This window comes from Rhinoderma darwinii, chromosome 5 (assembly GCF_050947455.1).
Source record: "Rhinoderma darwinii isolate aRhiDar2 chromosome 5, aRhiDar2.hap1, whole genome shotgun sequence".
Lineage (NCBI taxonomy): Eukaryota > Metazoa > Chordata > Amphibia > Anura > Rhinodermatidae > Rhinoderma > Rhinoderma darwinii.
In genome coordinates, this window is record NC_134691.1 from 149,441,156 (window position 1) to 149,455,188 (window position 14,033).

Consider the following 14,033-nt stretch of genomic DNA (forward strand, 5'->3'; position numbering starts at 1 on the left):
ATTCTTCAGAGCATGTAAATCAGTGTGCGGGTCAAAATAGTTTTAGGCCTTATTTACACGAGCGTGTGCGTTTTGCGCACGCAAAAAAATGCAGCGTTTTGCGTGCGCAAAAGGCACTTGACAGCTCCGTGTGTCATCAGTGTATGATGCGCGGCTGCGTGATTTTCGCGCAGCCGCCATCATAGAGATGAGGCTAGTCGACGTCAGTCACTGTCCAGGGTGCTAAAAGAGTTAACTGATCGGCAGTAACTCTTTCAGCACCCTCGACAGTGAATTCCGATCACCATATCGAGTAACCTGTTTTAAAAAAAAGAGGTTCGTACTTACCGAGAACTTCCCGGCCGTTGCCTTGGTGACGCGTCCTTGGTGACGCGTCCTTGGTGACGCGCCTCTCTTGACATCTGGCCCCACCTCCCTGGATGACGCGGCAGTCCATGTGACCGCTGCAGCCTGTGCTTGGCTTGTGATTGGCTGCAGCTGTCACTTGGACTGAATTGTCAATCCGGGAGGTCAGACTGGAGGAAGAAGCCGGGAGTTATCGGTAAGTCAGAACTTTTTTTTTTTTTACACGTTCACGTATATTGGGATCGGAAGTCACTGTCTAGGGTGCTGAAACAGTTGAACTCTTTCAGCACCCTGGACAGTGACTGTCTCCTGCCGGGTTCGGTCAAAACGAGTTCGGCCGAACCCGGTAAAGTTCGGTTCGGTCATCTCTAAGACACTCCGTTCGGATGTTTGTAAACAGAAAAGCACGTGGTGCTTTTTTGTTTACATTCAGTTTGACAGCTCTTGCGCGAATCACGCAGTTCGCACGGAAGTGCTTCCGTGCGACCTTCGTGGTTTTCACGCACCCATTGACTTCAATGGGTGCGTAATGCGCGAAAAACGCTGATTTTTAGAACATGTCGTGAGTTTTTTTCAATGCACTTACGCTGAGCAAAACTCACGGACTGTCTGCATGCCTCCATAGACTTGTATAGGTCCGTGCGACCCGCGTGAAAAGCACGCGAGTCGCACGGACGTATATCACGTTCGTGTAAATGAGGCCTTAATCTAATATTCTATGAAAACCTGAAACCCTAAGGCCTTATTCACACGAACGTGTGTGTTATGCGCGCGCAAAAAAACTGCCTTTTTTGCGCGTTGCAGTTCCATGTGTCATCAGTATGTGCGGCGTGGCTGCGTGATTTTCATGCATATGCCATGCCTATGACACTCTGTTTTTATGTTTACAAACATAAAAGCAGGAGGTGCCTTTATGTTTTCATTAATTTATTTTACAACTGTAGCATGAATCACGCGCGGCACACGGAAGTGCTTCCGTGTGCCATGCGCGATTTTCCCGCACCCATTGACTTCAATGGGTGCGTGATGCGCGAAAAACGGCCAAGTATAGGACATGTCGTGAGTTTTATGCAGCGGACATTCACTGCGTGAAAATCACAGACTGTATGAACGGCCCCATTCACTAACATAGGTCCGTGCGACGCGTAATACACGTTCGTGTGAATAAGGCCTAAAGCAAGGTCCTTTCTAGTATATAATAGCTCCCCACAGTTCATGCCATAGTTGAATATTATATAGCTTTCTTTTTTTAATCATTTTAGATATTACTTTTGGGTGGGGCTGGATTATAGGGAGGCCAAAAAGGGCAATTACCATTCAGTTCCCTCTATCCATTCTCCCAGCAGGAAGATTATGAAAATATTTAAAGCACACCTTCAACAATATAAAAGCGTTAATATGTGGAAGAAGAGGTAATTGTACAACGGCACTCCTGTCTACATTGCTGTTTCCTACTGTCTATTAGATTGCAATATATATATTGAAATACTGGATTTCACAATTCATTATTACTGGAGGATTTTAGAGAGATTTAAGGGGGTATTCTATGCTGTGCTACTTGAGAGAAAGCGGCGCATGTAGTGTTTTCGCATTGGGACCCTCTGCATCCACCCCTAGTCGGCCATGCATGTTTATTACCATAAGGAGAGGGGGATAAGCAGCTTCCAGACACCTCTGACGATGCTTATCTCCCAGTTGAATGTTAAAATTCAAGGTGCTGAATCTTGCTTTTTCCAACAGCAAACACTGGGGTCAGTGGGGCTGCCCTCATACACCTAAAAATCAGATCCTGTTGACAGTAGTGGAACCTGCGAAGAATCCGCATTTTATTTTCACTGGGGCCTCTATCAAGCTCTGCTTATAGGTACATTTTCACGTCACTGTTAGGGGGGATTCACACGAGCGTGATTTGGCAGCGTGTAGGCCGCGTGGTTTTCGCGCGGCACGCAATCCCCTATAGAAGTCTATGGGGCAGTACACACAGTCTGTGTATTTTGCGCAGCGTTTGTTCGCTGCGCAAAATACGCGACAGGTTCAATAACTCTGCGTATTTCACGCATCACGCACCCATTGAAGTCAATGGATGCGTGAAAACCAGGCAGGTCGCACGGAAGCACTTCCGTGCGAACAGACTGAAACAGCGCACGAGCTGTCAAAAGGATGAATGTAAACAGAAAAGCACCACGTGCTTTTCTGTTTCCAAGCATCCAAACGGAGTGTCTTTGCGAGGAGCGAACCCGGACAACCGAAGCTAACTTCACCGGGTTCGGCCAAACTCGTTTTGGCCGAACCCGGCAAAAAAAATTCCGGTCCGCGACGTCGGGAGACATTCACTGTGCATGGTGCTGAAAGAGTTAAACTGTTTCAGCACCATGGACAGTGACTTGCGATCCCAAAATACATGAACCTGTAAAAAAACCCGAAGTTCTAACTTACCGATTACTCCTGTCTCCTTCCTGCAGTCCGACCTCCCGGGATGACACTTCAGTTCAAGTGACAGCTCCAGCCAATCACAGGCCAAGCACAGGCTGCAGCAAATCACAGGCTGCAGCGGTCACTTGGACTGCCGCGTCATCCAGGGAGGTGGGGCCCGATGTCAAGAGAGGCGCGTCACCAAGGACGCGTCACCAAGGACGCGTCACCAAGGCAACGGCAGGGAAGTTCTCGGTAAGCAGGAACTTTATCTTTTTTTTTTACAGGTTTTTCGCTGTTGTGTTCGGCATTCACTGTCGAGGGTGCTGAAAGATTTAGCTCTTTCAGCACCTTGGACAGTGACGGGCGTCGACAAGCCTCATCTCTATGATGCCGGCTGCGCGAAAATCACGCAGCCGCGCATCAGACACGCATGACACACGCAGCTGTCAAATGGTTTTTGCGCTCGCAAAACGCCGCGTTGTTTGCGCGCGCAAAAACGCAACGTTCGTGTGAATCTGCCCTTAATGAAATAAAGACACATCATTCTAGATGGTTAGGGTTTGTTCACATTAGATATTTTTTTTCCGTTTTGTGTCCTTGTTGTAATTAGGCCACCCGGCACACGCTACAGTTTTTGTTGCAGACATCTCTGCAACTGAAAATCAGCTCTATTAGGCTGGGTTCCCACGGGACGGATATGCTGTGTAAAAATCACGCAGCATGTTCGACCTGGAACCCGCAGGACATTCCGTCTGAAAAATCACACCACATTGTGGTGCGATTTTTTGGACGGAAATTCCACTGCGGGAGAAAGCCGTTCATAGTTACCCCCTCCCTCCTCTGACGTCCGCTCCGGCCTCCCTGAATGACGTTGCAGGCCATGTGACGCTTCAGCTTGTGATTGGCTGCAGTGGTCACATGGGATGCAATGTTATCCCAGGAGGCCGAACTCCAGGAAGAAAGAGGGTGTTTTGGGTACGTTTTATTTATTTTTTCTTCCGGTGTTGCGATTTTTGCAGCGTAAGCCCTGCGATTACATCGCAAAAGTCGCAATGCTTGGCTTTCTTTTTGCATCGCCATTGAATTTAATGGGGAGAACCCACTGTGTGCGTGTGTGTGTATTTTTGATAAAAGAAAAAGCTCTTGCTAAATATCCTGGAAAATCTGTTATTATTTTATTTTATCATTTTGGCCATTCATTTTTATCCTTCTTTTTAACTCAGAACACAAAATAATGTAAAGATGGATTGCTACAAGGAAATAGAAAAACTGACAAATATAGATGAGAATGGATGCAGAACACTGATAAAACACAGATGAAACCTGATGTCACTGTGGTTTTTTATTTTAAGAAAAAATAGTCTGCAGTGTGAACATAACCTTACACACATACTGCTTCAATCCCCTACATTGGACTTGGAGGAAGCTGGTTGTGAAATTATAAAATAAATAAACTGTTTTAAATAACATCTTGTACAACAAAATGAGAAAACTCAGTGTCAGAAATGATAGGAATGATCAAAAATGTTCCTTTTCACGTAACAGACTCCAAATAACAAAGATCTCATTTGTTTCAGATACAATTACATAACTTTAATCTTCTCTGATCTTACATGAAGCTTTAAAATCCTCAGACTGAACTTAACTTTCTTGGGTGCTGTTAACCAGCGCAGGCGAAACAATTTGTTCCAAATCCGATTTCTTCATCAGAACAAAGCTCAGTATTCCTCAGCAGTTTCCTAGAGACAAGTACAGCAAGAGGAGCTCAAGGGACAGCTGTAGAGTAGTCACTAGGCCGCTCTATTCGATTGCTGGATCATGGCCACCACTGCTCTCCTTCTGTACCACTGCTCGGTTTTTATCTGGTACTTTTTTCTCACATACTCTCTTTTAACTGTTAGTTCAACAGAACAGCCGGCCGGAGTCTTTTTGTACGGTGGGCAGTGGAAATACTTAACAGTACTTAATGTGGTAAGTATTACCGTTCATTAAAATATTTTTATTTCCAAACTGAATGTACTTTTGTCTGTTTCATATGGTCAATTCATGGATTTACGTAAACCTTGCCTTGTATGTTATATCAGCTATTAACTAATATATACTTATTACTTTACTAGTAGTGGCCACCGGGGACCACGGAATACAGAATATTCAGTGAATGGAGACAGCTCAGGGGCTTCCGCAGTATGTCCCCTGCTACCTCCATTAACAAAATACAGGAGTCATGAATGCCCTGCAACTGCTCTTCCCTATAATACTGAAATACTTCCTCTCATAAAGTGAAGGGACATATATCAGGAATTTTCTAACAATACAGTTCTCAGATATATATGAACTGATTGTTTATCAACATATTACTCCAAAAATCCCTACAATTTTAATGTGCAGCAGGCAATAACATGTATATCGCGTGCGTTTCGTACAACAATTTTATGAAGTTTCCTAAGACATGTTCAGAAATATGCAAATTTGTATTCCTTTTCACCTATATTAAAGGGTAACTAAACGTTTGACAAACTTCTTGCATGTCATATTGACTTGTCAGAAGTTGAGATTGGTGGGGGTCCAAACACTGAGACCCACACCAATCACTAAAATGAAACTGCAGCCGCATCGTGTATGTTCGACTTTCTCCGGAAATCACTGTATCGGAGTACGAACTCAATAGAAAGTCTATGAGCCCGTACTCCGATACATCAGCTTTTCGGAGAAAGCCAAACAGAAACTAAGTGACATCAATGTTTGTTTTAGGATACGTTTTTTCAGGCGTATTTCTGAGCGTAAACGCCTTGAAATATGCCTAAATAGACACCAGCAAAACGCCTACAGCTTCCCATTGGTTTCAATGGGAAATACACTGTGCTGTTCACATGAGGTGTATTTTTACACTGCTGAAATAAAAAAATACACCTCGTAAAAAGAAGCCTCATAAAAAGAAGTGGCATGTCACTTCTTGAGGCATTTTTGGAGCTGATTTTCCATTGACACCATCAAAAACGCCTCAAAAAAACACTTAAAACACCTAAAAATAAAGCCTCAAAAGAAGCTACAAATAAAAGAAGCTTAATTTTCGGCTTCAAAAATGCCTTGAAATAAGAGGCTGTTTTCCTTTGAAAATAGAGCCGAAATTTTCAACTTCTTTTTCTACGTGTGAACATACCCTTATACTGTAACTCAGTTCCACTCATTTGTAAAAATAGATCACTGACTAATAATTTGTCCGTTAAGTAACACAAATGTTTTTGAAAAAAATCGAATATTTACTATTTTATAAACATTTCCGTAATGTTTTGTCTTATACTAGTAAGATATTATTATTTCTTTTATAGGTTTTACAGACTTTATTCTATGCTGTCACTTTTCTGACGGATCTGCTTCTTCCAATAAGAGGGATTAAATTAGTAAAGTGTATTATATATTGCAGAGACCTTCTTTTCTCGGTTCTGGCTTTTCCAGCAGCAACTGTAAGTTTGAAATATAAAGTGATCCCCTCTTGGGATTAGCATCAGTGCAAATCATAATGTAGCTACCAGGGCTTCTATATTGATATGTTGGTTTGTCATTGAGAACGTCTTGCTTGTTTAAAGGGTACCTGTGGTTTCATTTGACTTTTCAGGATAAGCTCCCATGTGTGTACATGAGTAGTGGCACTATTTCTGGCCATTATATGAATTTGATTTTAATTTTTTTAGCAGTTTTTGTCTTTGCATGCTATATCTGTCGTTTGCATTTCTCTCTGATTTCGGGGTGGGGGGTGGAGACTAGCAACCATACACTACACGCAGTAAGAAGAGGAGAATCTGCTCCATAACCTTCTATCTCACTCAGAAACAGCTCAAGGATCATGCAGGATATATGTAGAGAAGTATTTGATGTGAAAGTATTTGATTTGAAAGTATTGACCTGTATTGATGTGAATAAAGTACTTTGGTTGTGATACAAAGTTTGTATGCCTGTCTGTTCCGCTCTTATCTCCTGTAATTCCTGCTCACTCTTCCCCCCTCCCATCTCTCCATAGGCTTCCATAGACATGTGTAATCTGATACAAGTGAACTGCAGTCTGACTCGAGACGGATAGAGCTGAATTATAAGAGTGGAATTCAGTTTAACAGATGGAGGGGGAGCAGGAAAACAGCCAGATAAGAGCAGAAAGAGGCTACTGATATTATTCTGATAAGACATATTACAAAGTTTCTTATGATCGCCTGTACTATTCATTTATGCAAAGTTTGTTGAAATGACAGTGCTCATTTAAGGCCTCATACTTGAAGCTATGGATTACTACTGAAGTTTTCCCGTGAAATGACTAAAGACAGAGCACATAAAAACGCACAGACTTGCACCAGCGCACACAGGCTACTTAATATTACATAACTAACATATTAAAAAATTATATGGGCAAAGATATGTGGACACTGCTCTTAAGAATTATGTTCAAGTATTTCAGCCGTAGCCATTGCAAACGGTTGCATAAAATCAAGTAACCAGCCGTGCAATCTCCATAGACAAACATTGCTAGTAGTATGGGTTTTACTGAAGAGCTCGGTGACTTCAAATGGCACTTTTATAGGATGCCAACTTTTCCACAAGTTAGTTTGTTAAATTTATGATCTGCTAGATCTGTCATGGTCAACTGTATGTGCTATTATTGTAAAGTGAAAGCCTCTAGGGGTAACAGCAGCTCAGCCATGAAATGGTAGACTACATACATTAACAGAGCGGGGCTGCCGAGTGCTGACGCAGGAGGCGAGTAAAAATGATCTACCCTTTGTTGCATCATTCACTACAGAGTACCAAACTGCCTCTGAAAGTGACATCAACATAAAAACTGTGCATTCGGAACTTCATAAAATGTTTTTCCTTGTTCAAGAATCTGCACACAAGCCTTAGCTCAGCATACGCACTGCCAAGTGTAGGCTGGAGCAGTGTATAGGACTCTTGAGCAGTGGAAACGTGTTCTCCGTAGTGATGAATTACATTTCACTATCTGCCAATCTGATGGACGAATCTGGTTTTGGCAGATGGCAGGAAAATGCTACCTACCGGAATGTATAGTGTTTGTAAAATTTAGTAGAGATGGGATAATCGTCTTAGACTGTTTTTTAGAGTTTGTGCTATTCCTCTTATTTCCAGTGAAGGGTAATGTTATACCCGCAAAAAAGGGGCCCCACTTTATAATAGCACCCATGGTTTAGAAATGGTATGTTCCACAAGCTCATATAGGTGTGATAGTTAGTTGTCCACATATTTTTGGCCAGATACTGTATATATATATATATTTTCTTAAAAAGAGCAAGTAAACTTTTATGGACTGAGAACAATGCAAATAATTTGGTTTAATACTGTAACGCATTTAACATAGCATCCCAGTTCTCAGTTCACGTGTGTACAGTGGAGACATGTGCCACAAGGAGGTGTTTGGGGATCATGGCATCATTGAGTAGGCAGGACAAACCATTGAAGGGGGCCTCTACATTGCACATTAAAACCACACTATTTACATAAGCTGGAGAATGCACAAGTATAGCACAGTACTACAAATAGCTATATGAAGGGTTAAAATTATTAAGAAAGCCATAGTATGAAATATCACTGCATTTTCTCATACAAAAGCGGATGAAATGCTACTCTCATACTGTTTAGTCAGTAATAAAAAATTTCAAGCAAGACCTGAATCTGGCATTATCTATTAATCTAAGGCTGGGTTCACACAACCTATTTTCAGACGTAAACGAGGCGTATTAAGCCTCGTTTTACGTATGAAAATAGGGCTACAATACGTCGGCAAACATCTGCCCATTCATCTGAATGGGTTTGCCGACGTACTGTGCAGACAACCTGTCATTTACGCGTCGTCGTTTGACAGCTGTCCAACGACGACGCGTAAAAATACAGCCTCGTCAAAAGAAGTGCAGGGCACTTCTTTCAGATGTAATTTGAGCCGTTCTTCATTGAACTCAATGAAGCACAGCTCAAAATTTACGGCTGTCAGAGAAGCCTCGCAAAATGCGAGGAGGAGCATTTACGTCTGAAACGAGGCAGCTGTTTTCTCCTGAAAACAGTCTGTCTTTTCAGACGTAAAAGCTTGCTACCATGTGCACATACCCTAATACATTTCCATCAGTCAGAACTGATCGTTTTAGTAAAATGGACATAACGATAAATGTTAGCAATCTTATTTTTTAGTTGTGTTGTTAACAATTATCGTTCTGTGTATATTCGCTAGACGGGTGTAGATTCTTGGACATGACGCATCCTCTTTCTCCCCCCATTTACCTAATTTAGTGATACCCTTACAGCACTATGAGCAGTTGACCTAATAGTCAATTTGTGCATGTTTGAAATTAGATTGTGAGCCCCATGGGCCAATATGGGTGTAGAGCACTGGTCAATACATTGGTACAATATAAACTAATAAAAATCGAATTAAATGAAAGTACATTTGTGGGGAAAAAAAACAATGATTCTGTTAGGTAAAACAAAATCCCAGTTGACAAAAAAAAAAAAATGGACACCACCAAATGTATTAGGTTTCAAGAAAAGTGGCTGAATTTGATGCCACTTAGAGTAATATATATCCTCCATATCAAATAATATGTAATAATAAATGCTTATAGTTCATATACGGAATATAGCATAAGAGGCGTTAAGTTTCACTAGAAGAAAAATAGAATACAAACCAGCGCAACCATAGGGCATTACCTACATACGGTAAAAATAAGTGATGTAGAGATGAAATGCTCACCTGGTGATGGCGCTAATGTAGAGACTTAGACAGTGGGTAGATTACAAAACACTTCAAAAATAATAAACTACACACTGACTCCTCAAATTCAAACACAGTAATTGAGCCCTAGCCTGATGCCAATAAACTCCAACTCTCCTTATACATGTTTCTTATCGGGATTCCTTTATACAGTAAATAAAGTGACTACTCACACTTCAGTAACACATCTGGAACAATATCCACTTTAATTATTTAATCCACAATCTATGCATTTTTCATAAAAGATATGAAAAATCCTGAGGTCTCTGACGACAGAGCACTTCGTCACGCAACATTTCATGGAGCGCCACCCGCTTCCTCATGCGTGACGATGTAAGTCTTTAAAGCTCTGTTCACACACGTGCTCAATATTTTTGTTCTTCCGTTACGTCATAGAAACAGAATAACAAAATAATGAAAGCATTGGATCTGTCAAATGACGGATACCAATGGCACCCGATAGAACCCTTTGAGTTTAATGGGTTCCGTCATAGTTCCTGTCATTTGGCCGGATAAAATGGCGCTGCATGCTGTGCTATTTTTTAAATATGACGTAAAGCCTCCAATGCAGATGTAAACAGAGCCTAAGAGTATCATATACTACAAAGATAACGTCACCTGTTACCACACCTCAACCACATACTTAGCATGGACCAATATACAAGGCTCATTGAGTTGTTTCATAATCAGTCTTGATATCTGACCGAAATATATGCTTTTTACTACATGGACATTTAACTAGATATGCTGGGGCAGAATTACTGATAGTGCCTTAAATTTAGACAGCTTAGAATTAGACTAGTTGCACTAAGTTTATCACAGTGGCTCATGCTGAATGATAAATTTGGCGCATCTTTAGACACTTCTGTCTAGCTTGGAGCTGGTTTAGTTTGCAAAAAATATTTGCGGCATAAAAAGTCTAAAAAAAATTCCAAAGCTTGTCACAAACTAGAACAAGCCAAAGTCACATCTATTATCTACAAATTCTAACTACGGTGTTGAGTGTGGCACAGAATAATAAATTTTTTCAGGCGCACGCAAATAATAAATGACATGCAAATAATGTGCGCCACACAAACAGACGCATGATTAGTCAGAACCAAGGCCCAGCAAGCATAATAAATCTTCCCCATTTTGTGCATGCAGTCACAAGTATAGAAGCCTGATATATTTTTGGCCTTTAGTTGGATGATACATTTTATTCAAGGACATATCTAGGTGGGGGCATGGTGAGGCACATGCCACAAGCGCAGATTTAGGTAAAAAAAAAACATAACATTTTTATATACTAAGGAAATAAGTATTTGATCCTTTGCTGATTTTGTAAGTTTGCCCACTGTCAAAGACATGAACAGTCCAGAATTTTTAGGCTAGGTTAATTTTACCAGTGAGAGATAGATTATATTTAAAAAAAAACAGAAAATCACATTGTCAAAATTATATATATTTATTTGCATTGTGCACAGAGAATCAAGTATTTGATCCCTTTGGCAAACAAGACTTAATACTTGGTGGAAAAACCCTTGTTAGCAAGCACAGCAGTCAGACGTTTTTTGTAGTTGATGATGAGGTTTGCACACATGTTAGATGGAATTTTGGCCCACTCCTCTTTGCAGATCATCTGTAAATCATTACGATTTCGAGGCTGTCGCTTGGCAACTCGGATCTTCAGTTCCCTCCATAAGTTTTCGATGGGATTAAGGTCTGGAGACTGGCTAGGCCACTCCATGACCTTAATGTGCTTCTTTTTGAGCCACTCCTTTGTTGCCTTGGCTGTATGTTTCGGGTCATTGTCGTGCTGGAAGACCCAGCCACGAGCCATTTTTAATGTCCTGGTGGAGAGAAGGAGGTTGTCACTCAGGATTTGACGGTACATGGCTCCATCCATTCTCCCATTGATGCGGTGAAGTAGTCCTGTGCCCTTAGCAGAGAAACACCCCCAAAACATAATGTTTCCACCTCCATGCTTGACAGTGGGGACGGTGTTCTTTGGGTCATAGGCAGCATTTCTCTTACTCCAAACACGGCGAGTTGAGTTAATGCCAAAGAGCTCAATTTTAGTCTCATCTGACCACAGCAACTTCTCCCAATCACTCTCAGAATCATCCAGATGTTCATTTGCAAACTTCAGACGGCCCTGTACATGTGCCTTCTTGAGCAGGGGGACCCTGCGGGCACTGCAGGATTTTAATCCATTACGGCGTAATGTGTTACCAATGGTTTTCTTGGTGACTGTGGTCCCAGCTGCCTTGAGATCATTAACAAGTTCCCCCCGTGTAGTTTTCGGCTGAGCTCACACCTTCCTCAGGATCAAGGATACCCCACGAGGTGAGATTTTGCATGGAGCCCCAGATCGATGTCGATTGACAGTCATTTTGTATGTCTTCCATTTTCTTACTATTGCACCAACAGTTGTCTCCTTCTCACCCAGCGTCTTACTTATGGTTTTGTAGCCCATTCCAGCCTTGTGCAGGTCTATGATCTTGTCCCTGACATCCTTAGAAAGCTCTTTGGTCTTGCCCACGTTGTAGAGGTTAGAGTCAGACTGATTAATTGAGTCTGTGGACAGGAGTCTTTTATACAGGTGACCATTTAAGACAACTGTCTTGAATGCAGGCACCAAGTTGATTTGGAGCGTGTAACTGGTCTGGAGGAGGCTGAACTCTTAATGGTTGGTAGGGGATCAAATATTTATTTCTCTGTGCACAATGCAAATAAATATATATAATTTTGACTATGTGATTTTCTTTTTTTTTTAAAATATATAATCTATCTCTCACTGATAAAATTAACCTAGCCTAAAAATTCTAGACTGTTCATGTCTTTGACAGTGGGCAAACTTACAAAATCAGCAAGGGATCAAATACTTATTTCCTTCACTGTATATACACTGCATTCCAAATTATTATGCAAATGTTATTTTTCGCTGATTTTCCTAAATAATCGATGCAAATGACAGTTAGTATAATCTTCAAGCTATCAATCGTTGGAGTATAATGCGAATTTTATTGAACAAATCTCCTAATGATAACAGATTTTTTTTTTAGAATAAAAAACTCAAAATGCACTGTTTCAAATTATTATGCACAACAGAGATCAAAACATTTTAAAGGTTGTAAAGAGAACTAAAATGGTAATTTGTTGAATTTGCAGCATCATATTTACAGGAATCAAAAGCTCTTTCAATCAAAGAAAATCTTAGCAGGCCAAGTTACATGTTAACATAGGACCCCTTCTTTGATATCACCTTCACAATTCTTGCATCCATTGAATTTGTGAGTATTTGGACAGTTTCTGCTTGAATATCTTTGCAGGATGTCAGAATAGCCTCCCAAAGCTTCTGTTTTGATGTGAACTGCCTCCCACCCTCATAGATATTTTGCTTGAGGATGCTCCAAAGGTTCTCAATAGGGTTGCGGTCAGGGGAACATGGGGGCCACACCATGAGTTTCTCCCCTTTTATACCATAGCAACCAATGACACAGAGGTATTCTTTGCAGCATGAGATGGTGCATTGTCATGCATGAAGATAATTTTGTTACGGAAGGCACGGTTCTTCTTTTTGTACCACGGAAGAAAGTGGTCAGTCATAAACTCTACGTACTTTGCCGAGGTAATTTTCACACCGTCAGGGACCCTAAAGGGGCCTACCAGGTCTCTCCCCATGATTCCAGCCCAAAACATGACTCCGCCACCTCCTTGCTGACGACGCAGCCTTGTTGGGACATGGTGGCCATTCACCAACCATCCACTACGCCATCCATCTGGACCATCCAGGGTTGCACGACACTCATCAGTAAACAACACGGTTTGAAAATTAGTCTTCATGTATTTCTGAGCCCACTGCAACCGTTTCTGCTTGTGAGCATGGTTTAGGGGTGGCCGAATAATAGCTTTATGCACACTTGCAAACCTCTGGAGGATCCTACACCTTGAGGTTCGCGGGACTCCAGAGGCACCAGCGGCTTCAAATACCTGTTTGCTGCTTTGCAATGGCATTTTAGCAGCTGCTCTCCTAATCCTATTCATTTGTCTGGCAGAAACCTTCCTCATTATGCCTTTATCTGAACGAACCTGTCTGTGCTCTGAATCAGCCACAAATCTTTTCACAGTACGATGATCACGCTTACGTTTTCTTTAAATATCCAATGTTTTTATACCTTGTCCAAGGTATTGCACGATTTCACGCTTTTCGGCAGCAGAGAGATCCTTTTTCTTTCCCATATTGCTTGAAACCTATGGCCTGCTTAATAATGTGGAACGTCCTTCTTAAGTAGTTTTCCTTTGATTGGGCACACCTGGCAAACTAATTATCACAGGTGTCTGAGATTGATTACAATGATCCAAAGAGCCCTAAGACACAATACCATCCATGAGTTTAATTGAAAAACTAATAATTAAATGTTTATGACACTTAAATCCAATGTGCATAATAATTTGGAACACAGTGTATATATATATATATATATAAAAATAATAATGAATCAAGAACACTCCAATAAAAGGA

The 14,033-nt window shown here is 41.3% G+C and overlaps 1 protein-coding gene across 2 annotated transcripts in view; it reads left to right on the forward strand.

Annotated features, from left to right (window-relative positions):
• The first annotated feature begins 4,510 nt into the window (after positions 1 to 4,510).
• ADTRP (androgen dependent TFPI regulating protein) overlaps positions 4,511 to 14,033 on the forward strand; it is a 57,252-nt gene continuing 47,729 nt past the window's right edge. For both annotated transcript variants that reach the window (XM_075828425.1, XM_075828427.1), the window contains exons 1-2: positions 4,511 to 4,731; positions 6,090 to 6,224. In XM_075828425.1, the coding sequence (XP_075684540.1) occupies positions 4,579 to 4,731; positions 6,090 to 6,224 (288 nt within the window). In that variant the 5' untranslated portion in view covers positions 4,511 to 4,578. The remainder of the gene's footprint in view (positions 4,732 to 6,089; positions 6,225 to 14,033) is intronic.